Source organism: Typopeltis vanoorti, chromosome 15 (assembly GCF_054136105.1).
Source record: "Typopeltis vanoorti isolate ZY-2024b chromosome 15, IOZ_Tvanoo_1.0, whole genome shotgun sequence".
In the NCBI taxonomy this organism is placed as follows: Eukaryota; Metazoa; Arthropoda; class Arachnida; order Uropygi; family Thelyphonidae; genus Typopeltis; species Typopeltis vanoorti.
In genome coordinates, this window is record NC_143563.1 from 110,123,050 (window position 1) to 110,150,887 (window position 27,838).

General features: G+C 37.2%; 1 protein-coding gene across 1 annotated transcript in view; it reads left to right on the plus strand.

Annotated features, from left to right (window-relative positions):
• Nucleotides 1–27,838, plus strand: part of LOC150099073 (uncharacterized) — a 105,719-nt gene that overhangs the window by 64,480 nt on the left and 13,401 nt on the right. The window contains exons 4-10 of the mRNA XM_090404793.1: nt 1,103–1,451; nt 3,450–3,616; nt 19,617–19,742; nt 23,042–23,329; nt 25,027–25,179; nt 27,123–27,206; nt 27,683–27,828. Coding sequence (XP_090260919.1) covers nt 1,103–1,451; nt 3,450–3,616; nt 19,617–19,742; nt 23,042–23,329; nt 25,027–25,179; nt 27,123–27,206; nt 27,683–27,828 — 1,313 coding nt within the window. The remainder of the gene's footprint in view (nt 1–1,102; nt 1,452–3,449; nt 3,617–19,616; nt 19,743–23,041; nt 23,330–25,026; nt 25,180–27,122; nt 27,207–27,682; nt 27,829–27,838) is intronic.

Below are 27,838 nucleotides of genomic sequence, written 5' to 3' on the forward strand. Positions count from 1 at the left end.
GACTGGAGTTGGTGATGTCGTCGGACAGATGGAAATTCGTCGAATCGCCGTTAAGATAACGGACGATGTAAAAGAAAATGGAACGATGATTGTGACCAGTATTCAATTAATTTTTTTAAAATCGCATTGCCCCCCCCCCTCCCCTGGAAGGGAGTAAGAAAGATCGCATTTAATGGTTAGTGAAGTTCGTCAGTCGTGTTGTTTACTCGTTAAATGTGCTCGAATGCAAGCAAGCAGAGGGAAAGAAATGCTTTGTTGTCCGCAACGATTTGTGGGTGGCTACTAAAAGATTTGTCGAGAAGTTGTCAGCAGATTTGTTGTCCGCCGCACCTCACTGGACTGCAACTTTCACGCCACATTCGGTTCTTCCTAAAATATTTGTAAGAATAGCGAACTTTCTGTGAATCAATGAAATCAAGTTAATCCCGAGAGTTAAGCCACTTAACCGAAATTTCGGCGTCTCCATCTAAATAAAAGTCCACGAGAAAATATCTAACGAATAAGAAGTGTTATTACTTACTTAATTATTCCTTTTTTTTCTCTGAATTAAACGTGAAGCTGCCTTTCCCGGACAATTAACGTGTTTCTCGAGTTGGTCAAGAATTTCAAATCAACACGCAGTTTGATTCCAAGCGAAATTAGATTTGTTCGGTGAATTTTTTTTATTCCGCTGCATTAATACAAAAAAAACTTCTCGAAGCTAATGACGCAATTTAAAAGCGAGTCATATTTCAGATAAATGCATTTATTTTGCTTCTAGAAATATCCAGCCTGAGAATAGGCTAAAGTTTTGGCCTTTGAGGGGGGGGGGGGGTTGCGGTCTGCGATATTTTGCTAGAAGGGAAGGAATTTCTTATCCGTACAGTCAAATTACGTTCACCACCATTGCTACAAATTGGGAAGTCATTTCAGTTCAGAAACCGTTTCGGTATTTTAATGCAGCCATTCCGCTAGATACCATTTCTATCGCAAATGTAAACCCGACATGCGCTGAAAAATGGCAAAGAATGCGATCGCATCATCACTTGGATTATTTCTGATCATCTGCATACTTCTGTGTTTAAGTTTTTTATGACACATTTCTTTATTCTATACTTTTCAGGAAACGGACGAGGATATCTACTGGACAATTCCCGAGTTAAATAACAAACTGCAGCCACTCCACGTGCCAAAGGAAAGCCCAACATCTTTTGATCATCGGGTGGATCCCTCTAACAGAACATCTCGTTTTAGCGACTGCCTGAGCGGTGATTCCACCTCCTTCAAACATTCGCAGGAAAATGTTCGTGGAAATTTCTCCTCTGCCACATCCGTTGTCACCATCACTTCGGCCTTCCCCGATGACTTTCGCCATTCTTCTATGTCGGAGTCGATCTACGAAGAGCTTCCAGACCGGTTTAACTCGCCAACGGACGAAAAGGAGTCTTCAAGTCAGCGATTGAAATCTTCAGGTATGTTTAAAACAAACGAGCGAATTTCACAAAACCGGATGTGGAAATATAACTGTCAGATGAATTTTTATTTAAAGCTTTCAGGTTGCATTTTTCTCTTCCGGAAATATTTCGCTTGCAGTTGTTAGCATTTATTTGAAGACTGCGTTTCACCCTTTGGCTATTTTATGCTCAAATGATTCCTGATATTACTGGTACACAGGGCCGGTTTTATCATTATGCTAACCTAGGCAATCGCCTAGGGGCGTTAAGACTTCGGGGGCGTCAGATTTTGCTGCATAGTTCGGGTGAAAATTACAACCTTCGAAAAAAATTAGTAAAACCTTGATTAATAATAAAAAACGAAAATAAATCAAGCCGTCCTGGATCCTACATTATTTTTATTTCTTTACTTAATATTTTTATAAATATCCACATGTGTGCTTGTGTAAGTATGAAAATATATATAGAGAGAGACAATGTATAGGGGCGCCTAAATTTTCTTTTCCTAGGGGCATCAGATACTCTCGGATCGGCCCTGCTCGTACATCACTTGTAGAACAAAAATGCCCTGATTTTAGATTATTATCTATTATTTTCTCGGTTCTCTCATATCTGTGGTATCCAGTTTTCGATGAAGGCCGTTATTTCTAACCCAACTCTCAGATCCATAAGTTAAAATTGGTTTCAACACCGTTCTGTCTTTGAGACTGCTATTTTTAGTGTTTTGGCTAATTTCCTTCTTATTCCGTATAAATTTATTCCTCTGGCTACCCACCCTACCAGTTTTGCTTATTCTATTGTTTACTTCCGTATTTAATTTTCATCTTCGCTAAAAACTGTGCCTAAATAGCTGAAATCTTGACTTGTTCTGCAGACTTTCCATTCAGATGTTTTCACCAAAGCTGCTGCTCAGTTCACTTCGGGAATTTTGGAGACTTGCACTGGATGTGTTCAGGAGTATAAAATCGACTACGTGAAGTAGAGCTGAGTGATATCGGGAGTGACGCTGATCCATAAATGGTCCACTTTCCTGCCTAAATGATCCGTATACGGGATGAATAACAGTGGAGATAAACTTCCTTCAGTTCCGATTTACAATTACAAAGTGCGTATCGGTGTGTGTATAATGTCCTGTTTACAACACGCAGTTGAAATGTTTCCAAAAGCTTTTTTATCATCTACATTTGAAGACGAAGCAAAAGTGAACGCTCTTTGTTATATGCCTGGAATTTCTCCGTCGTTTGTCTTGAAGTGCAATACAATAAAATGCATAAATTTCTTGGATTCTCCTTTGTGGCAAAAATGCCGGAGGATAAGTATCCGTCGTAGTTTTACCCACGCCGAGATGTATTCCTAATATTTACCCCCATTCAGCTTGATTTTTATAAACATTCCATTAATAGCGCAATTTATTTTTTTCGCAGTTAATATGTACTTGATTCAGTGGCGTAGCTAGGGGGTGCGGAGGGGGCTGTCCACCAAGGGCGGCACAATGAACCTTTTTGAGCTTTTGCAGCTAATTCTAAAATACAGTCTCGAGAACTCATTTCCAAATATTGTAATACTACTGCGAATTTTCCTCACAATTGCTGCAAGTGTTGATAGTTGTGAAAGGAGTTTTTCTAAATAAAACTGATTAAGAATTACCAACATTACTATGAAATAGACTTCGTCAATGTCATCGACGATTTTGCTAACAGAAAAGCAAGAAAAATAACATTTTATTTTAGAATGTTGGAATTAAAGTTTTACTTAAAAAACAAACGGTGTTTTAATTTATTTCCCTATACGTCGTTTTGACTTTTTGTAGTATTTTTGGTCTGTATTGGGAGGGGGCGGAAAACTCAGGGACCGCCTCGGGCGGCAACAGCTCTAGCTACGCCACTGACTTGATTAACTCGCGCTCGCAAAAACTCTTCACGTTCTTGTTTCTTAAAGCAGATTTTACTCTTCTGTAATTTACTAGAAACATCTTTCGTATTCGTTTTTAATGACGTTCATTTTTTTATCCCTTAGTCCTTCATTCTTTCGATTCACCACGCAAGTCATTCTTCGAGGGAGCATCCAAAGCGGAAATTTTAAATTATCTGGAGGATGCTAAAGGACGCGTTGCAGATAATTTGGTGGAGGACGATATCGAAGGATTACTGCTGGATGACGATGAAGATGAGAACGAGCAGAAGGTAGGTGCTGCCATCTAGTACTACGTAACGTTAGTTTCTGATAGAAGAAATACATTGTCCAAATATCGCATCTCATTACACACACCAAAGCACTGTATGCAGTTTATTGCCACTACTAAACGAAAATAATAGATATCTGACAAGTAAACAATAATTTGTTTTTTCTCCTCAGTTTTGTTTTAATATCTTAAACGAACGCCCCTTTCTCATGCGACTTGTAATGAAAGGTTACAATTCCGTCCGTTTTTTTTATGATTGCCTTTGGGGATTCTCCATGGACAATCTCTGTATAACCTCTATCATCCTGCTTCATTTCATTAAGGCAATGGGAAAATACTAGGAGTAGGATTAAGGCATTTCTGTTCAGGACGTGAATATAGTTATTACTAACATAAAATGTGCACAAATTCACATGGAGAGAAGAGGCAAGAAATAAAAAAAGTCTCGTTGACTACGTTATTGCTGATAGCGATGTTTTCCAGCTGGTTCAGGACACAAAAGTATCCAGAGGATTTGCAATCGCCAAATTTGAATTAAAATTGAATATCATTGAAAATAAAAGTGCGTAAGGATCTTTTTAAAAGGAATCACATGAGCAGCTTTCAGAGGTGAGTTGCAGACTCAAATATTATTGAATTAAAAATCAGAATTTGAAACTCCTTCACTGATTCAGCCAGGGAAGCATCGTGAGGTTTTCTGTACTTTTCTGATAGAAAAATGAGAACTCCGTGGCTGACTGAGGAAGTTAAAGAGGAAAGGAAGAAAGCATATTGAAAGTAAATGGCAAAAGTAGTCAGCTCGTGCTCTCAGAGAATACAGAAAAAAAAATTAAGAAAGCAACGCAATGTGCAAAAGCAATTAAACGAAGGTCATAGAAAGACTGTAAGAATACAGAAGATAAATATTAGAAAGGTGGCTAAATATTCTGGAGGCTATTGAATGAAAAGATTAGAAATGAGCGAAAGAATACTTCAAAGGAATCAGAGGTGATGAAGGAGACATGAGAATTGAAGATAATTTAGACTCATGGGTTAATTACTTTGCAAGACTTAAAGAAATAAAAAGTGGTAGAAAGCATTCAGGCAGGAGTATATCAATACATGAAGAAAAAGCCACTGAACCTAAAATATGAAAAAGCAGCTGGAGTAGATAATATTCGACCAGAAATGCTCAAATATTATTAAGAGTCGTATTCATCGAGGAAGTCCACATATTATCGCACTAGTTGTCATCTGCTCCTCGATTCGTTCACACTACTTGCACCCATATCCAATGGCATCCATTCCAATCACGCACCACTCCATGAAAGAAAAATCTAGCTCTGACCCCCCCTCCTTCTTGATGACATTCATTCTCAACTTCCTCAGATGTCCCTTTGTTCTTTCCCCACCCTCCATAAAATGAAAATATTTCATCCATTGGTATACTTTATAACCCTGTCAGAAGTTTAACTCTCAATCATATCACTCCTTCTTTTGTCTGCAGTCCACAATCTATCATAAATTAAATTGGTGATATGGATAGGAGAATGGCTCAGGGAGAGATACCATAAGGTGGTGTATGGAGGAGCCGAGTTCAGAATGAGGCAGGTGACCAGTGGTGTGCCTCAGGGCTCTGTGCTTGGGCCAATGTTGTTTAATTTGTATATAAATGATATAGGAAACGGCTTAAAGGGAGATATTCAGTTGTTTGCTGATGATGCAAAGTTGTGTAGTGCAATAAAAAATCAAGCTGATGTTGAAAGTTTGCAGGAGGATTTAAATAAGCTGGTAAAATGGGCAAAAGAAAATGGATGTCAGTTCAATGTGGAAAAGTGTAAAGTCATGCATTTTGGGATTAAAAGATTACCAGCTGTGTACTACATCGATGGAAAGGTACTCCAAGAGATTGATGAGGCTAGGGACTTAGGGGTATTGGTAGATAGGGAGATGAAGTTCAGAGGACACATTGCTAAGGTGTCCAAGATTGCACATAGGATTACTTGGTTGTTGAGGAACACAGTGACATCCAGAGATAAAGAGGTTATTATTCCCCTTTATAAAGCATTGATACTTCCACATTTGGATTACTGTGCTCAGGTCTGGTCACCTGGATTCCTTGGAGATGAGGAGGCTGTGGAGAGGGTTCAGAGAAGAGTGACCAAGTTGGTGAGTGATATAAAAAATGCTCCCTACATTGATAGATTGAGAGCTTGTGGATTGCAGAGATTGGTTGATAGGCGAAGAAGAGGGGATATGATAGAAACATTCAAATTACTAAAAGGTTTTTATAGGATTGATGCAGGGGAAATGTTTCAGCTGTGTGAAAGTGATGGAAGAACAAGAGGTCATCTCTGGAAATTAAAGAAGAGTGTGGTTAACAAAGGTGCCAGAACAAGGTTTTTTGCCTGGAGGGTGGTGAATGAGTGGAATTCATTGCCTGACTTAGTTGTGAGCTCTTCGTCTGTAAATGAATTCGAGAAGAGATATGACAGATATTGTTTTGCTAGTTTGGGTCTCCCGCGATGAGTCTACTGACTCCATGGAGATACCCGTACTAATAATAATCATTCTCAATGATAGATTGTGGACATTTAATTCTCAATCTATCTTCATAATGAGTACTCCACAATTATTCGATCATTATAATACTCCTTTGCGCACCCTTTACCATATCAGAATCCCTATGGAAACCAGGAGACTAGACCTGCCTGCAACAGTCTAAGTTAGGTTGTTATTAAGGCCTTGTAAAGATGCAAAATGACTTATCTTTACATGTCACAGTTCGTTTCGGCATTGCAGTTATCCTCTGCGTTGTATTTGCTATATGGGCCTTGAACTTCAAATTCTAGTAAAAAAAAAAAAATCTCCAAGATCCCTAGCCTTATCAGTATCTTCTAGCATAATCCCACGAATATAATATACCATTGGATATCTAACCACATCAAAGTTTGACTTTTACTGATGTTGAAATGACAGCCATTTTCCCATGACAATTCCAGCCTATTCAAGTAATTCTGCAAGTACTGCACATCAGTTGCATTCTTGATTACCCTGCCTATTTTGGCATTACCAGCAAATACCTGTATGTCGCCTGTCGCAAATCCTTCCCAATGTCATTAATGTACAGATTGAATAAAAGTGGACCAAGGACTGATCCTTGTGGTACACCACTGGTTACCTTAAATCTTGCAGATTCATCCCCTCCCATATAACACTTTTTGATATCTGTCAGTCAGCTGTCTTAATCATGCTAATATTTTTTAATCCAAACCCATATTCTCCAATTTATGCAGCAGTCTGCCATGCTGTATTCTTTCAAACGCCTTAGCAAAATCCACAAGTATCATGGTGTATCCAATCCCCTTGTCTAGCTCAATGGTAACATTGTTACAGAATGTGATCAAGTAGCTAAAACATGACCTTCCTTTAGTAAACCCTCATTGCAAAGTAGAGATTCACTGTGAACCCATTTCTAAATGTGAGTCCTAACCAATTTTTCCAAAAATCTTCATCACTTTGTGGAGGTACTGATATTGGTCAGTAGTTGAATATGTCAGGCTTTGCACCACCCTTGTGTAATTACCGTGGCATTACCATATATTCTTCCATTCCTGAAGAATCTTACCTATTCTAAGACTCGAATTAAAACCTGGTTGAATGAATAAACAGTTCAGTTGAACAATCTTATTCAGTTTGTGCAATGTTCTAGTACCGTCCCCCTCCTCCTACACCTTGAGAAACTTGCATCCATTCTTTCTACACAGCCTATGCATCGAATCGTTTACCATCATGGCCCTTCTTAATTCATTTTTATAATTTCTTCTTTTCAAGGATTGGACATTTGTGTGTTCCATCTTCGCTATCTTTCCATCTTGCAGCTGGATTTCCTCCTCCTCTCTCTCTCTGGTCTACATATATCCACTTCTTTTGGTAGCTGATATCTTTCCATCCTAAAGAGACTTTCTTTCCATTTCTCTCTGTATTCCTTGATCTTTTCCTTTATCTTATAAATATCTCGCACTCTTTTGATGTCTTCATTTCTTATATGGTCCAATTTTTGTGCATCCTTTAATTGCTCTTCAAAATCTCATTTCTGCAGCTTTTATTTTACTTCCATGTTTCTAAACCATAACAGTGGGGGGTGGCCATTACTTTTTGAAAATTTAGTCAGTTTCTCGTTTGCTTGTTTTTTTCTTCAGTGTCCTTTTTAATTGTTCCACAGATTTTCTGAAATTTCTTTCTTTCTTTTTTTTTTTTTCATGTACATCTTTTTATCTTTTTAAATATGTTATTATGCAGCCTAAATAATTAAACCGTGTCAGCTGTTCAATTATTTTATTTCTATTTTTAATTTAACATGATCCCAACCTTTTAATGTCATGACTTTTGTCTTCTTTTGTGGTTTTTTTTTTTTTTTAAATTGTATTGTTGGCTAATTTTTAATTCATAAACTGATTTTTGAAGGTCATCTTCATTGTCTTGTAATATAATCTGATCATCTGCATACCGCATTGTATTGATAACAGTTCTTCTGATTAACTGGATACCTTGTTTTATTGTTGTTTTCCATATTTTAATAATCTGCTCAATACATCTGTTGAGTAGAGTTGGAGATAAACTACATCCCTTCTGACACCCTGATTTATTTCAATCTCTTCTGTTAATTTATTACTCAACTGTATTTTTCTATGTTCATATAAACTTTGCATAGCTTGTACCAAATGTAATGAATATTCTTGTTTTTTCATTATATTCTACAATTTTTCACTTCCTCTCTAAATTAAATTATTGTCTTCATTTTTCAATAATTTGCTATGACACATAATAATTGTCTATACATGATCTTCCATGTCTGAAAGTATGGAAGATCATGTATTTTTTGTTTTATTCTTCTGAGAGTAGATTGTTTGCAGTATTTATATTTCTAAGTCTTTTATCAGGATTTTACTGCAAATTTTATAACCAAGGAAAGAGATATTAGAAAGATAGAAAAAGACAGATTTTTTTTGTAATATTCCCAGAATCATCTATCTTCTTCCTTAAATACAGATATAAGCTTAGCTTTTCACTAATCTGATGCAACCTCACATTTCCTACGACACTTAATTTTAAGAATATGTAAACATTCTCCACCATATTTCCAAAGCTCTGTATTTATGCCATCTAATCCGGTTGATTTTCTTTTTTTTTTTAATAATTTTATTGCTTCTTTTCGTTCTTCTAATTTTATTGTTCCTATATCAGTGCTGATTTGTTCATTATTATTTTTTGTTATTAAATTTGGGTCATACCGTAAATTCTTATGTTTCTTCGTTGTTTGATTTCCTTAATATTTTGTAGGCTATGTCTTGTCTTCCACATGTGTATATATATACAGGGTGTTCGGGATAAATTTGACAGTTTCGTAAGGAAAAAGAAAATCTTCTTTGTATCTATTAAATTTAATGAATTGACAAAAAAACATTACAGGCAGAGTTAATTACAATACTGTCAACAAGATTTACTCAAAATAACCACCATTAGCATCGATCACAGCTTCAATTCTGCTTCGGAACCTCGAACAAGCTGATGCTACAGTCTCCCTGGGAAGGGCCGCAAAAACTGTTTTAATTTTATCCATTAACTGGGCTTTTGTATTACTGGAAGTGCGATTGGTGTCTTTTTCAACTGCGCCCCATACAAAATAATCCATGGGGTTAAGGTCTGGGGAGTTTGGAGGCCAAACATTTGGACTGGTGAAGTCGTAGAAATTTTCAGACAACCATTTTTGACTTTTCCCAGAGGTGTGGCAAGGGGCCGAATCCTGCTGCCATACATACGGCCTACCATTGGCTACCCTTGTTATCCAGGGCTTGACTACAGTTAGCAACTCCACGAACAAAGCCCGAATTCCAATGCCAGGGTTCTTCAACACCTGTTCCTGCAGATTTGCGAGGAATTCTGCTGTACGAACGCAATCAGATCGTCTGCTAGGGATCTTTCTTCTTGCTACATCCTCGTAGTCACCATTGCAAGTCTCTAGTTCATGCCTGATTGTTTTTACTGTATTCAGGGAGCATTGGGCAGCAGTCGTAATATCCTTATTTTGATGGCGGGCACGAATCATCATGATACAAGTTATTCTCTTCCATGATTCAGGTGGGTTCCAGCTATCCATCCTTTCTGACATCTTGTATGTGAATGAAGAAGGGTCCAAACTTTTAAATGAAGAGAAGTGTGTGTTAATACATGTAACTTACGGAAAAATATAATTAATTATAAATATGTCAAATTTATCCCGAACACCCTGTATATATCTATATCCTGTTTTATTAATAAATTTGTCACAAGATTCTTGGTGAGCTTTCTGTTGGCTTTAGCTATGTTTCTTTCATTTCCTTTGTATGGTGTTGAAGGAGTGATTTGTATGCCATTTGTTTTTCTTTTATTACATTTTCTATGTCTATGTTCCAAATTTTTTGTTTTTCTTTTTAATATTTTATTTTCTTTCCAAGTATTTCAGAGGCTGCTTTATGAATTATCTCTATTAGTTTTCCATTCTTCTGTATCTTTGATTTTGGCTTCTTTTAGGTAATCTGTTAATTGTGATTGATATCACATTCTACTTAATATTATTATTAAGAGCGACCTCCAGGGAGTCAGACTCATCGAGGGAGGCCACATACCAGTTATCATACTTATTCTTGAATTCATTCACACTGCTTGCACTCACAACATCCAATGGTAACCCAATCCAATCACACAGCACCCTCTGAGAGAAAAATCTAACCCTTGTAAACTTGGATGTCACATAGTTTTTTTATTTTTTTATTTGTTTATTTAGTATTCTCCTCTGTTGTCATTTGTTGTTTCTTCCCTTATCTTTATGTAAATTTTTTTCTTATCCCTACAATATTATCTTTATCCTTATGTCAATTCCTAAATCTTTAATATTGTCTTGTTCCCTTATATACCTCTGTTAACTTTAAACTTATGCCCTTCTGTTCCTTATATTTTACCTCCAGTATTCCAATTTTTATGCCAAGGATCTCTAGATATTTATTTGAATTAGTGACTGCACCTCAGGAGTTCCTTTTATGGCATTAAATATTACTGCTTTCAGTAGATATCCTTCCTTGCACTTATATACAGTCGTGGCTACCCCTTTACTTTCATTTTGTATTAATTATCTATCTTCCCTGCTCACAAGCTCGGTTGTTTTTTAGAACAGTGCATCAAAGAATTAAATATCAGGCAACACTCTATTAATATTTAAACAACAAATTTAATTCATGTAAAACAATTTACACTAAGCTTGCAGTAATAGGATAAAGCATCTCAATTCAGATCTTTATAAATCAATTAGTTAAATTCCTGCACTTTAGTCACACAAATTATATCACATAATTAACTAGGTTTCCTATCATAACACAAATCATTTACGCTGAGCATTGGTACATATTACTTAACTGTTAAATATCGAGCACATAGACCATATCTGTTATACACAAACGCGCCTTCCTTTTTTTATGCTGGGAATATTCTATAGGCAAATTTCACCAATTTGGCAAACAGTTACACTCTGACGTATTTCACATACAAATTCCTGACAATTATTTAACTTCTAATCTTCAACTGTTAATTATGCCTATTTTGATCAGCCTCTACTTTACAGTCCACAATAAAAGGTCCCTTAAAAACTCGAAGAAAAATTGGAAAAACAGATACACTCACTTTGGTGGTGACTACCCTCTACTGATCTGGCTTCACACTGGAGCTCTGTTCCTTTTTCTTCTGTGTCAGGTTTTCGCTCCCTGCTTGTGCTGGTGATAGACTTGTTGATGGCCTGCAGAGTCGGTATCTTCCCGGGACACGGGTGGAGGTGCTTCAGTTTACGGAGTTGTTGCATGTGTAGAAGGCAACGGAGCAATTTCCTTTCGCTTGACGATTCCTTCTCCTTGGACTATAGCTCCCAGCATAGAGTTGTCATCAAGGGTTTATTCGTTGCCTGGCAGATCAGCTCCTCTCATCCTTCCTTATCATCTCATCCTCATCCTTTCTGGAGAAAGTATGCCAGAGGCCATACTTGCTCCAGAAGTCGCGTTCCTGATGGCGTACATCTGGCAGATAACTGCCGACTGGCCAACGATCTCTGGGTCACCAATGAAAACTTCTGGAACCGAATCACTCTTTCTTTCGATCTTTTCGCCAATGCCTTTTATTCACTCACTTACGAATCCTTGCACGTAGATATGGGACCCCGAACATTTCAGTGAAACCCTTCATCCCTTTCTCCGACTGACCCATTGTTTTTCCCCAACACTCCCCAAATCCTATTCGTTCTGGCAGCAGGCATTAGTTTGAAGCTTTTGACGGTCCACCTAGCACTGACCTCGAGCGTTCCCATGTAGAAATACACACAAAATCTAATGTCTTTATAAGGAGCTAAAAATACACCGTTAACTAGTGGCAAGATATTGCCTTAATCCTACACCTTCTAGAACATATCCCTTATTTGGTAGAGAGCACATACAATTCCATTCTTCTGTATCTTTGATTGTGGCTTCTTTTAGGTAATCTGTTAATTGTGATTGATATCACATTCTATTTAATATTATTATTAAGAGCGACCTCCAGGGAGTCAGACTCATCGAGGGAGGCCACATACCGGCTATCATACTTATTCTTGAATTCATTCACACTGCTTGCACTCACAACATCCAATGGTAACCCATTCCAATCACACAGCACCCTCTGAGAGAAAAATCTAGCCCTTGTAAACTTGGATGTCACGTAATGTTTTTATTTGTTTATTTAGTATTCTCCTCTGTCGTCGTTTGTTGTTTGGGGATTTAACAAATATCTATGTACAGGTTACAGTTCTTACTGGGTTTGACCTTGGTAAAATTTCATGTAAAAATGCTTAGTCTTTATGGAGCTACATAAATATTTTTACACCCTCACACCCTTCTTGGCGGCCTTTATTTTTAGCTTCCAAGGATGTCTTCTCATCTTATCCCCACCCGCCATCAATTGAAATCCTGTATGACCCTTTCAGAAGTTTTTAAGTCTCAATCATATCACCCATCTTTCTTTTGTTTGCTAGTATCTGCACATTCCCAATCTGTTTTCATAATCAGTATTTCACAATCCTGATATCATTTTCACTCTCTCTCTCTCTCTCTCTCTGTATCAAAATCACAACGGAGACCAGACCTGCACACAATAGTCTAAGTGAAGTCTTATCATTGCCTTGTAAAGAGGCAAAATAACATCCTTATCTTTACATGTGAATGTTCGTTTCAACATTCCAATTATCTTTTGAGTTGTATTTGCAATCTTTGCCACATGGCCACTAAACTTCAACTTCCTATTTATTAACACTCCAAGATCCCTAGCTTCATCAGTTTCTTCTAGCCTAATCCTACCGATATAATACGACATTGGATATCTAATCCATGCCGAAGTGAATGACTTTACATTTACTTACGTTGAACTGACACCCACCTTCCCATGCCCACAATTCCAGCCCATTCAAATCATTCTGCAAGTACTGCATATCAGCAGCATTCCTGATTACCCCCTATCTTTGCGTCATCAGCAAATAACTGTATGTCGCTTGTCAAATCCTTCTCAATAATGCTTTCTTCTTGTCTGTTTCTTGCAGTATTTCCATTTTACAAACTATTAATAATCTGAAAAAAATTTTCACTTCCTCTGTAAACATGTTTAGCTCTCTCACCTGTAGTTAGTTTCTGATTAGTAATGATCTAATCAATTGTAGATCTTGTTCCTCTGCCATTCCAAGTATATTTATTTATATTCTTTTTTTGAAAAAAGTATTGGTTATTTTAAAATTATTGAAAGTACAGAAGTCTTATTCTTGACCATTGTTATTCATTCAAATTTCTCCCTGTTTTCCTAAGGCATTTGGGATTGGATTATTTCCAACTCTAGCATTAAGATCTCCTGCTATTAATATTAATATTATTATTAAGAGAGACCTTCACGGAGTCAGACTCATAGAGGGAGGACACATACTACACGCACCAGCTATCATGCTTATTCTTGAATTCTTTCAACTGCTTGCACTCGCAAGTAGATAAGTCATTTTTATTACACTTAAATGCTTTTGTATTTCCTCATAAAATTGTTCAGTCCTCTTTTCTACCTTCTTCAGTAGCATTTACTCCTGTGATATTTTAGTTGCTTCTATTTGATTTTAATTTAAATTTATATTTCAATCATTTAAAAATTGTACTTTCATATTCTATTTTTTAATTATTATCGATTAAATTGGTCACTCCACTATATCACATACTAAAACTATCTATTTCTTTTGTTTCCTTTAATTTCTATCATATCTAGATGATATACTTAAGATTTTTGCTTCCTTATTCTTCACTCTCGCTTCTTCCAACAACCTTTTCATAGCCTCTCTCATACTGAGCTCATTGCTAGTTAAGTCGTTGGTATTTGAGGCATTAGAGAAGGCAGCTGGCTCAATGAAAAAGTTGGTCCTTGTTGGAGATCTAAACAGCAGAATAGAAAATTATTACCAGACAAAAATGTTTTGGGGAAATTTTAAGAAAAGAGCAAAGCTAATAATAATGGTAAATGCTTGCTGATTTTCTGTTCAGGACACAGACCTGGTTATTACTAACACCATGTTCCAACATAAAAATGTGCACAAATTCACATGGAGAGAAGAGGCTAGGAATAAGAAAAGTCTCATTGACTATGTTATTGTTGATAGTGATGTTTTCCCACTGGTGCAGGATACCAGAGTGTCCAGAGCATTTGAAATTCATATTGAAAAGAAGAACATGTAAGAAAGTTTTAAAGTGAATTAAAGTAGTTGAGAAGCTCTCAGATGTGACCTGTAGACTAAAATACACAAAGATTATTGAAGAAAAAATGAAAGAGTTTGAGAACAAGAACCAAACCTTGGAGATTCAGTGGCAAGTCTTGAAGAAAACCCTGATTGATTCAGCCAGAGAGGCATGTGGTGAGGTTGTGTGCAAGGATAGAAAAATCAGAACTCCCTGGTGGACACAGGAAGTTAAAGAGACAGTGAAGGAAAAGAAGAAAGCATATCAAAAGTTCCTGTCAAATAAGTCAGCTTGTGCTTTTAGAGAATACAGAGACAAATGTAAGAAAGCTAAACACTGTGTAAAATTAGCTAAACAAAAGTCATGGGAGGACTTTGGCAAGAACATAAAAATAAATATCAAGTAGATGGTAAGATATTCTGGAGGTTGTTGAAGAAGCTTAGAAATGGAGGGAAGAGTGTTGTAAAAGGAGTTAGAGATGATAAAGTGACATGAAAACAGGAGAAAAAGTTATCCTCGAAGAATGAAGTAATTACTTTGAAAAATTGCTAAATGAAATAAGCAGTGATGACAGTACAGTGATAAAAAAAAAAAAAAAAAAAAAAAAAAAAAACACTCAACAGGCATACAGTCAGGAATACATATCCATACTTGAAGTAGAAAAAGCCATTAAAGACTTGAAATGTGGAAAGACAGCAGGAGTAGATGATATTTGACCAGAAATGCTGAAGTATGGTGGTATAAGAGTCTTACAGTGGCTGCACCGCATAGTTCAAAAAGACTGGACAGAGGGACGAATTCCCAATGATTGGAGTAGAGCTCTCATAGTACCCATATATAAAAAGGGAAATAAAACTGAATGTGAGAATTACAGAGGTATTTCTCTACTGAGTGTTCCTGGCAAGATTTATGCTAGTATACTTGAGAAACGGTTGAGAAGAATTGTGGACGAAAAGCTTGGTGAAGAACAAGCTGGATTCAGGCCAAATAGAGGCTGTCAGGATCAGATCTTCACTTTACGACAAATAGTTGAAAATTCATGGGAATATAACAAAGATCTGCATTTAAGTTGTATTGATCTGTAAAAGGCATGTTCCAAGAGAAATGCTACAGTTATATGATGCAAATGGGACGTTATATTACGCAATACAGGGTCTCTTTTAAGCTGTAAAGCAGCAGATAGACTTGAAGAAGGCACAGGAAGATGGTCCGAGGTAAAATGAGGTGTGAAACAAGGGTGTGCATTATATATCCCATCTGTTATTAATTATTTGTATGGATCATATTATGAAGGAAAGTTGTATTAAACCTAATATCAAAGTTGGAAATGTTAATCTCAGCTCTTTGCTTTATGCAGATGATGTTATACTTCTGAATAAATCTGCTACAACTCGACAAGATTCCCTGGCTAAATTGAATAAGTATTGTAATAGATTTGGTATGAAGGTCAGGAATAGGCAGAAACATTAACACCTGAACTGTATCCTGAATGGTGAACCTACAGAACAATAAAACATTTCAGCTACTTAGGCACAATTTTTTTGCGAATATGGAAAATTAAATATGGAAATAGACAACAAAATAAGGAAAACTGGTTTGGTAGGAAATCGGTAGAATATGGAACCAGAATGAAGTTAAAAACCCCAAACTCAATTTTTCTCTGATGTGAGAGTTACGAGAAAAATTAGGGGTAAGCAAATGTCAGTACCATTAAAATGAGGATATTGGGAAAGAACTTGTTAGCGTTTAGGAATGTGTTAGCTGGCCCTAATCTCTTGGGGTATGGCCACTTAAACAGAATGGGAGAGAAAATATTGGTATCCTTTGCTAGGGACAACGCACAGAAGAAGACCAAGATGTAGGTGGACTGATACGGTAAAAAGTGCCTTAAAAGACCGAAATGTCAAATCTTATAATGTTGGTCTTGTCAGGTAAGGGATTAATTTGGAGGAAAATTGTTGATGATAGGAAGTGACGTAAGCTTTTCATGTAGTACTATCCTGTGCCATTCCTCCGAGAGTACATATGAGATATTTGACGTTGATGAGGAGGATATATTAATCATCTTAGAATCGCATGAAATAAATTTTCTAAAATTTAAGAAACTGAACCATCTCATTCAAATTGCCATTTCTATTCGTTATATTTTTGGTGTATGTGGGAACAGAGTGAATACGTTTTTGAGGATCAACATTACTTAATATTGAAAAAGATGCAAACTCTTATAATGAGGTTCAATTCACTCGTTTGTTCTAATGTCCATATCACAAATAGCTCTTACAAAATACTTTGCCTCGCTTTCTATATCACACGATTAACACGTTGCTTATAAGGCAATAAAATATTAAAAACATAATTGAGCTTTGGTCGATATCACTTGAAAATGGTCAGGCCAAACCGCGGACTGATCAGTCCAAGCCTGATCACGGATGTTTCGTGAAATTCTTTTGCAGCTGATGATGTCCATTACTCAGTATCTTAAGGGTTGTTCCGTTAAGATGCGTCCACATAAGCGAAGCTTAGTTCAAACTGCAAAATAAGAATTAACGTCCGTATTCAAACTGGTAACATTTTGTAGTTCCTATTTTTTGTTCAACACCAAATACCGCTGATATTTTAGATTCAGCTGATTTTGAGAGCAAACTATTTTATCCTCTTGCTCGTCAATGTTTCATCGAAATTCGGATTGTTTTCGAGAGATTAATGATGGCAAAAATTTATCTTCTATGCTAAACTGCAAATTTTCTGCTTGTTAGTGCAATACCAAATCAATTACTATGCATTTTATAGCTGTGCGATTCAAAACAGAAAATTTCTCATTAGATCAAGCAATCAACACTTACTGTTAGGATTCTCATGTTGCGTTTCTTCTAACATCGAATGTAAACCGGTTGTAACTGTAAACATTACTCAGATTCAACCGGCGATCTGTTTGTGTCACAAATGATTTGCACGGGTCTTTAACACGAGGGAGAAAGCATAAGTATACCCCTCCCTTTTCATAAAAAAAAACATTCCGAATTATCGAAAAGGAATTGATATATTAGAAGTTCCTATAGGCGTGCTGATATTAAGTTGAAGGGCTTCACTTCCTTCTCTCTCAATATGTGGGACTGCGTTTGCAAGCTTAATGTTTAACAAAGCCCTCCCCCCGGGAGATCTTCCTTCAAGCTGCTTTACAAGGAATATGGTTATGGCAAATATTGTTATAGCTGAATGCTTATCGAAGATAAAAATTTGAATCGTATGTACAAACGATAAAGGAAAAAGCCATCTTCAAGGTATGTAAGGATAATTCATCTCTGTTTTGAGTTCATTCCACTGTTACTGGAAATACTCCTGGCCAAATTGGTTTTCCATCAATTAACAGCGTGTATTCCACTTTATTCAAATCCCAAGATATTCTTTGTTTTCATATTCTTTAGAATGTATCATTTGCTGGATTGTAGTTCATTTTACCTTAGGTCGTTTAAAAATTGTTAGCAACAAAATACTCGATTTCTAATCTACAAAGAAGTTCAGAATGGTTCTTCCTTTTGGTTTCCTCAATTTGCATTTGGATGTTTTTCTTAATGCAATTCCAATATAGAAATAAAAACATGAACATGATTTAAAATACTGTCTTCCAATGACGCATATAAATACAGAATTTTTCTGCTCTTTTATTTTTAAATGTACTTCCGGAACATAAAAGCCAACCTTGCACATCCAGTGAACCTTTTTTTCGTTTCTGTCGAAATTCCAAAGTGTTCGGTTACTTGCAGACCACTTCGTGCCGTGTGATCTGCAAAGTCACGAAGAAAGGTGTGAGGTCGCATCAAATCCACGACGCCTCTTATACGGGCAGTAAATGCGAAGTATTTTTTCTGTCTCCAACAGCGAAAAATGGAAAAAAGCGAAGTTGGCAAAACATAACTTTGCGTCAAGTCATTCCCGCATAAGAACAGCGAGGGTCAATGGTTACTGCACTCCTTCCCCTGGTTTCATGATTCCTGTAAACAAATTACCCCAATCAACTTTATCGAAATTAAAATGTCAGAAGAAAGGACTCCGTCCCCGAAATCTATCTTTAATGCAGACTGACATTATTAAACTAAAGATAACGGGGGGGAAATTGAAATTTATTAACACCGAATAAGTAGTACAAATGAAAATATAATCCAACATTGATGCAACCAGTATTTAGAACAAGTGATAATCATAGATGGGAGTAATACAAACGTATGTTATTAAAATATCCATCAATTATGTTTAAAGTAGTAATATAGAGATGGACAGTTAAAAGAAGAGAAAATGGAAATAGAACTGTACAGTGTGTGTAACCAAGGATTGTAGCCGTACAAGTTGCTACAATAAAAATACAATGTATGCGATAGATACAGTCACTATAAAACTAATGACCGCATCTATGAGGGAACACGAATACATACAAAACATAATCGAGGCTAATAACAATGCAAGTTAATTTTCTATAATACGAGTTTAAAATAAAAGTCAACATTATTTCTTCCCATGAAGGTAGCCTCTCAATCTTTTTCTTAAAGTGTAACCTGATGTTACAGACTTCAATTCATTCGGCAATTTATTGTAGCTGCTTGTTGCTCAAATGATTTGTGAAAAATTTCTTTGTTTGCCTTGGGAACTACCGGCAAGTCCGGCCACAACGTAAACCAGTCTTAGTTATATACAAAAAAAAAAAAAAAAAAAAAAGCATATTGCAGCGAAGAATTTACTCGTGAATAATATAAGCGACTTAAAAATGCTGGAATGACAAATTTAACATAAAATGTTTTGTTAATTAGGAGCCTCAACTTATCTGTTAAAAGATGATGTGGGAGTTCCACTTCAGGTTGCGGTCAATTTGGAGGACCAAATACTTGATTCGTTTTGTTTTTTTGACTAAAGTAAAGATGAGATTTTGAGTACCAATACAATTGGTTTCATATCGGGATTTTTATCGGGATGAAATGAATGTTTACATAAACTGATTTCTTGTTCGTGTTAAAAATTTCAGGAATATTTATTTTCACTGTTGTAGGAATGGTCTAAGGGGAAAATGATCCTTCCTTTTCGATAAAATTATAGTAGTTTAAGTAAGTTTAAAATTGAACATTTTCGCTTAAATAATGTTTTAATATTATTTATTATTTATAATATTATTAATAAAACACCATAATGTTTTATTATTATTTATTTTTTTTTTTGCAGAACACCACCATTAGGAACAATCGTAATCGTGTGAGCAACATAAGCAATTCCAGTGATTCCAGCGCCACCAGTGACAGCAGCAGTAACCAAGAAGATGGCGTGCAACAAAACCTTTCGACTACTAAAGTAAGTACGTCACACGATTCATCTAAGTTTCAGTGCATGAAGAATGTCGGAAATAAAATACAGTACAACACTACGCAGATAAGGTCATGTTGTGCTTTGAGGACTGAACTCCGTGGATGAGGGTGAAAAATACTTGAGTTAATTTTAAGGACACAGTAAATGAATCTGTGCATTTTTGAACAGTTAAATATCTCACCGCGCTAATTACGCATTTCCAAGAACAACATTAAAAAGACGTTTGATTTCAAAGATAAAAATAAACGTCCCGAACTCCAAAAAACGGAAATGGTTTCCATTTGATTTCCTTACGCACTGACGCGCTATTACAAGACGCCCTTCAGTTTCTCCATGGGGACTCGACCCACAATGCGTTTGACCTATTTGCACTCATCACCACCATTCCTTGTGCACATTCGAAGGGAGTGCCCATGGATGTTTTCACGTAATTTGCTTAAACACGAAGGGCCATGGACAGCCCCATCTTTCCTGCTTTAGCCAAATATTTTTTTACGACAATCCTGCCCACCAAAAATTGTAAGCCCGACTTAGAGCCCACCTCCAGGCACTATTTACTGCGGATGCGCTGATGGTTAGATAAACCCAACGACAAAGAAGGACGGTGGCATTCATTTCCCTCTTAAAGGCAATCTCAAACGTCTGTGCCAAGGCGGGATGTGAATGCGCAGCTTGTTTGGACAGTGAAGACGCTACTGTCCACTTGCGCAGCCACGCTGGAATAGAACATTTTTTCAAGCGCGAGATTTCCTTCACTTATCTTCCATCACGGATAGGCGCGTGCATTCCGTAGACGGAAGTCCTGTGTAGAACTAACTCAGTTTCTATAAAGCTCGACTCCGTGTGAAAGTCACATTCACTACACAAGAAAGAAAATAACAGTACTTCTCTTTAAATCGCATCCATAACTTATAATCGGGATGTTATTCTCAGCATATCGGGCGAATCTATGCACGGAACTTCTCCTCGCCATCTTGCACAAGCAGCAAATGCTTCGATTCCTCCGGTACGCTCAACGTGTTTCCACAGACACCAGTGTGCAAGAGCAATTTAAAGCGGTGCGGTATTCATCATCCCTCCCCAAACTGCTTCGGAATCAGGAGGGAAGGCAACAACATAACAATCTATTTACGAGGGATCTCATTGCTGAAGTCGCACGAATGTTCCGCTTGCTGATGCTCTTAAACGGACGCGTTTCTCTTCACAGCCGAAGTGAAGTTGCTTCATCCGCATTCAGGACTTGAACCAATTGCCCGCTTCCGTCAGTTTTCTTGCAATGACTACGCAAAGGTTGCGATTCAAGGACTGCATGATGTGCATTGATAAAAAAAAAAAAAAAAAAAAAAAAAAAAAAAAAAAAAACACTTGGTCCGCTGCAGCCAAGCGAATGCATTGAAGAAAGGTCGACCGATATTTGATGGCCGCCTTATGAAAATCTGCGAAGAAATAACTCGGACCAGAATCGTTGAGTGCATTTCCATCACCAAGATGCAACTGATTTCATCCATCACTAATTTTTCCGTTTCCATTTCCCAATGTATTGATATTTACGTACTCTCTTCTGTTAATAAATTTTAGTTTAATCGTTGGGTAGCTTTCCGTTTCCCCATCGCTCTCCACCTTTCTTCATTTTAACCGATCTTTTGCACTCGTGCTCCATAAATGGGCGGATTATCTTCTTAACTCGTCATCCCATTCTATTCGTGGTCTTCGATGTGCAGTTCTGTTTTTCCTCTTTGTTCAGCCTTAACATTCCTACCCAGTCTTTTTACCCCCCCCCTGTGCTTTTCCCAGAACGGTTCCTTTAATTTCTGTAGTGTTATTTTGAGCTTCCGTTGTCTTTTTTGTAAGCCAAAAAATTATCCGCTTTCCTGAAATGTAAGTTAATAAAATTACGAATTTAGTATAAATTGGCAATTCAAAAATCTGTCAGTTAATTTTTCGAATATTTCTTCGCGATTCCAGGAAGTTTTTAATTCGCCAGTTAAGCCAAGAATTGTTGCTTTCATTATCACCCGATGCGACACAAAATGGATTAAATTATATTCGTCATCTGAACATTTCGCAGCAGAAAATTCTTTGAAAACAGATGAAGTGGGGAGGGGTTAAAAATTATTCCAAATGACACGCATTTCAGAATCCTCAGAAAAAGAAGAAATTTCGAAACAAATGAAGAGGAACATCGTAATCAGTAGACAATTGGATAAAAGCCAAACTAAACAATTCTCAAGAAATGTTTCCTCAACATTAAATCGAAAAAGCGGTGTGATATTGAAGTATGATATTGGCATTCGGCGTGGTGTGCAGAATGCTCGTCTAAAGCTGCAATGGAGTGCCTCGTTACTTGTCATGGACCAGCATCGATGGAAATGATCACAATGCGCATCAGCATTACTTGGACATCACCACTTTTATAACTGGAAGTGCAGAAAGAAATAAAATTAAGTTACAAACTGCGAGGTTCATTTCAGCAGTTCTGCGCTCGTTTAAACCATGCATTTATTGAACAGACTAATTAACGGACCTTCGGGAAAATCTCCATTTTGCTCCATCGCAGCGTTTGAGCGAATGTTGTGTTCTTGTCATTTCGGCAGCAAATGACATACTTGCTGCCGAATATTTTGTAAAGAAATATTTCATGACAAATAAAATATTTCTTTCACCTTGGGGAACAGAGCGAAATCTTGGAGGGTCAGGAAGCACTTGACGACCTATAAAAAAGAAATGGACACGATATCCGACTTGAGGGAGACCCATCCTACTTCGTTTTGAAGTCTCATTTTGTGGGCACGAATACCAGAAGAGGACATGCAATGTCTGTACTAGTAATCATCGTGGCTTAACTGACATGAAGGTGAACGTTTGCATCGCCTCACTAACTACGCAGGTGGTGCGCAGGACGCTTAAAACGACTCGCATGCAGGGAATAAAATGACTATCACGGCGTAGATTAGACTTTGACGATGTTTTATCTGCTGTATAAACTAAGCAATGGAGTAAGCAGGGCACTAAGAGAAAGAAAGTGTGAATGATTTGGTACACGTCAACTGAGTTACTTAGGATTTCTTCATACATTTTGGGCATGATGTTCACTCTGTAGCTTAATTATTCATACTTCGTTCATGATCGTCTGGCAGCATGCACTACTTACTGTTGGGAGGCCCTAATGGCGAAGAATTGATTACCGTTGCCTTCCATTTCCCCATGCAGATTTTGTTGATTACAATTACTGTTTTTAACAATATGTCATGTATTTTATTTATTAATTTTTCGTTCTTTTCCAGTCGACCCGACCTTCTTCAGCGGAAGTGGAAAGGAATGATAGCGGAGTTGGCTCGGAGACCAGCAAACCGCTCAGATTACGACGAATCGACAAAACCAGCGACGAAGAGCAGCTGTGCACCGACTGTGACCAGCAGGTGGAGCCACTAGAAGACGAACTTTCGGGTCTTCTCATGTGCCCGTTGGTGTGCAAGAAATGCGACAAGAAACGCTCGGAAAGAAAAGAAATCGTCACGGAAATTGTGGAAACGGAATTCAAGTACGGACGAGATCTGAGGATAATCCTGGAGGTGAGAACTTCCGCCATAATTGGGTTCATATTTGTGGATCGAGTCCAATCGCTTAGCAGAAAAAGTAAAAGAAAACCCAGCGTTTACTTTAAAAGGGGGGAAATTAAGTGCAAAAGAGCGCATGCGTAAGAAATATTTGTACAAATGCAATAAGAAATCCGTTCAAATTAGTTAAAGAACTGAATTTTAAACGCGAGCAGATTTTTACCAATGAACAGAAAGGCAAAATAAAATAAACTTGAATGAATCAAGGTTTCAAAGGTGTCTGTTTGTTACTTCGCGTTTCAGCTTTTATTCGGTTAATCCTTCAAGATCAAGAATGTGCTGCGCATTTAATCTTGTTTGGAAGGTCCTTAATGTTGACTTACTGTGCTGCCAAATGAACAGCATCTGAACTCGAATATTTGAATGCAATTAAACCAGATTCGGTACGTTAACTATGCAGTTTTAAGCAGTTGAAACCGACGGCTGCTGACGAAGTTTGGTTTACGGTGCGCACTTCGCTCTGTCGAGTGCCACCCGCGAGAAAGGTAATAACACCCGAACTCCCCCGAGGAAATTGACCCCGGGGGAGTTCGAGAGGATGAATTCAGTCCTCGAATGCATCGTACGTTTAATTTCCAGTTCCTTTTGTGAAAGCACGTGGTTGTTGTTCGGTTTCAGAACTGAAGTTCTGGGAGTGGAGATGAACGAGGTCCACCCAGCTGAGTTCTCGAAGAAAGTAAGTTTTGCGCCGATTTTATCGATGTATTGACAGGACCGTAACAGGAAATGGCGTTACGTAATCCGGAGCGCTGATTTCGCTTTTAAGGAATCAGGATGGTCGCAGTGAAAATATTTCTAATTACGTAATTTTTTTACGAAATAATTTGTCTACTTCCGAAAGATGCAGTTTGCCAAAAGTGCGAAGTCGATGCCTTTATCATAGCATAATCGCGAGCTCCTGACCTCCCCCAAGAAGCTACTATTAGACTCACTTAGCGATTTCATCGGAACCAAACAGCTTTATCCACTCTCCCGTCGCAGCGCTATTTTGCGGACGTATGCCGCTGCCATTTCGTGATTGCAGAAAGCGAGTGCGATTCCGAGTAGCACAACTGGACGTGCACGAAATACAAAACAACGCCATTTTCGGAAAATAAGCCGAACAATCTCCTCAAGGGTCACTGACTACCCACGGTATTGACTGTAAAATAAGTGTTGACGCAAAACATGCACCTTGGCTCATCGAAATCTGTTTCGAATTTAAAATCGTCTCTCGAAAATTAGTAACGCACATAAATGTGAATTTGGTGCTTTTTAATGTGCTTAAAAAAAAAAAAAACTTGCGCCACTTTCTTGATGATGTAAGAAAAGCAGAACATTTTACAGATTGAAGAGGGAAGTGCGGGTGTGGTCACTTTTTTTGTCAACGCTTTTAAAGAGGAAGAGAAATTGCTGTGAACACGTCGTGAAAATATCCCCTTCCGTCCATTCAGGGTTCCATAGTCCACATTCGGACAGCTTATTAATTTTCTGTTATGCATATTAATCAGATAATATGCATAACAGAAAAAAAAAGTTGATGTGCACAATTAATCTAAATTACACTTCAGTAACGGCGTCTAAACGCGTCGTTGTTTAAATTCCTTCTTACTGCGTATACGCGCAGCGATTGGTCCAATCTTTCTCATCTCGTGTGCTTTTGCTTCTTGCAGGAATTCTTCGTCCCCATGGAAGTGGCAGGCCTCCTCACCAAGGAGCAACTCAAAGGGGTGTTTCTCAATCTCGAGGAGCTGATGGCGGTCAACTCGAAATTTGCCGAAAAGTTAAAAGATGCCGTGGACATTGCGATGGAACAAGGCGACGAGGTGAGCCATCCGTTCGCTTTTCTCATTCAATGTGCAATCCCGTGACGAACATAAACTAACATTAGCAGTATTTCTAGATATACACAAAGCTTTTGACTCTGTATCACATGAAATTTTAATAAAAAAAATTATAAGTCATAGGAATACGAGGTACTGCCCTAAACTGGTTCAAAAATTACTCAAATGCCAGATCACAAATGGTAAAAATAAACAACAGCTATAGCAGCTCCAAAACAGTAGACTGCGGTGTACCCAAGGATCTGTCTTGGGACCAATTTTATTTAATATTTATATCAATGACTTCTGCAATCTTAAACTAAACAGTAAAATAAATACTTTTGCAGATGATACAATACTCATTTTCTCTACAGACGGACACAGCCGAACAAATGAAAACCATCGTGAATGCTGATCTTTTGAAAGTAACAAATTGGTTCCATTCAAACAAACTCAGTCTGAATGTCTCAAAAACTAAACATGTAAATTTTAACTTGCGAAACAGAACTGGCAAAATGAACTTCACTGCACAATTAATTTTGCATGATTGGAATTGCAGGACAAATTAAAATGGCAACTGCGAGAAAATAGAAAAAGTAAGTGAAATAACTTACTTGGGATTAAAAATTGATAGTAATTTAAGCTGGAAACTGCATATCACCGATGTCGTAAATAAAGAAAGGATTATGTTAAACAGACTTTACTGCCTAAAAAGATTCTTAAATTTAAATATGCTAAAAGTATTATATTCTGCCTGGATTCAGAGCACACTACAATATGGTATATTAAGTCGGGGAGGAATCTATCGCATTACTCTGAAACCTTTAGTCTCGACTCAGCATAAAGTAATTGAAATCTTAACTAGAAACAAATATAAGGATACTGCAATGTGTAATAAATATACCGTACTAAACATACTATCCCTTAGATATTTATACGTCTATAGGGTACTGCTATTCATAAAAAACGACAACGAATACGTAAATATCAAACAAGATACTTTCCTTAGTAGACATAAGGGCCTAAAAATTTAGTTCCAAAAGCAAATAAAGAAGCAACACACAAACATTATACTTATTTAGCGCCAAAAGCATTCAACACACGACCTTTAACAATAAGAAATGAAACTAACCCAAACAAATACAAAACTCTAATCAAAGCGTATTTATTTTCTCACAGAAATGAGGAAGCTCTGTTCAAAATAATTGTATAAATTATTGGTTTTTAGCATATTTGTATTCAAAGATCCAGTCTTGTGTGTAAAACGTAAAATTTAAATACTATTTAAATGGCTTTGTTTTATTTTGTTCCTAATTAATTGTTATGCAACTTTCTCTGTATGACGAAATTTTATTTTATCTGCGCTTTTATTATGTATATTATATGAATGTACATATGTGTATATAATGAAAATGTATTACATAAATGTTTGTGACTTTATGCATATCGTAACCTGGACGAGCTGTTGCTCTTAGGTAACACATAGGATTGTTCAACATTTTGTACCATTATAAATTTTACTACTTTTATTACTCGATTTCGTTACCTACTAATAACCCCCTATTTAGCTCTACATACGTTCCCTTTCATCATACGAGCGATTTTGCTCTCTTAAGAGCTGATGCCAGAAAGGCATTCCATGCACTGCACACTTCTTTTACCTTCAACTCAGAGACAGGAACGGGTCTTCTCCGATGGCATTTTTTCCTCTCGGACTACTGATTCTGTTTGTAATGCACCCACTTGACTGTTAACGGCACGTCAGGAAGGTTTGAACAAATGTTTCCAAGAAATATCCCGAATCTCTGCGAGTGCTTCGCTCTCAGCGATTAATGACTTTTTTGACCAATTAAATAGATTAAGCAGCGCTTTCATGTTGAAATGATTCTAGGAACGTTCTCTGTATTTTTACGAAGAAAACCGCTCATTCGTTGCTATCGTTTCAGGACTACACCACCGTCAGTATCGGAAGGCTTTTCCTGGAATCCACTTGTTTGTTGAATGCTTTCGAGACTTACTGTGTGAAGCAGGTGAGTGACAAGGGGAAGTCCTTTGCTATTTAGTTGAGGGGTGATTTGTTCTAATCGGAGTTCTGTCATAAAATCATTGAAATTAAACTTATTAGCAGTAAATGAAAGTAACTGAAAATTTTTGTCGAATAAAAAAATTAATTTTATCCTATGAGATAACTTCTAAATTCTCCATTTCCAAAAGAAATTTCTCCGCTTAAATAAAAAAAAAAAAAAAAATGAATACCGTTAAGCAATAAACTCTAATAAATTATTTCCTTTTGTATGCACGTAATTGCATTTCCCGAAATTAAAAAAGGAAATGCAATTGAAGGGCCTTGCACGACTCCAATCTGCACACTCAGGTGAGATTGGACTCGTGCAGAGAACTGCTTGCTTGAATTGCTTTTAGCGGATGCGAGCTCGTTCTTCACTGAATTTGCAAAATGAAATCGGGTTTGTATTCTTCGTGAACTGAAACGAGGTTCATCCTCTAGGGGACGGCGTCTCTGCTTCTGAATAACCTGGAGAAAGAAAAGGAGTTGCTGAGGATCTTCCTGAAGGTTTCCCAGATGGAAAACACCCTCCTGCGAAGAATGAATCTGTCGGCCTTTCTTATGGTGCCCGTGCAGCGAGTAACGAAGTAAGATTCT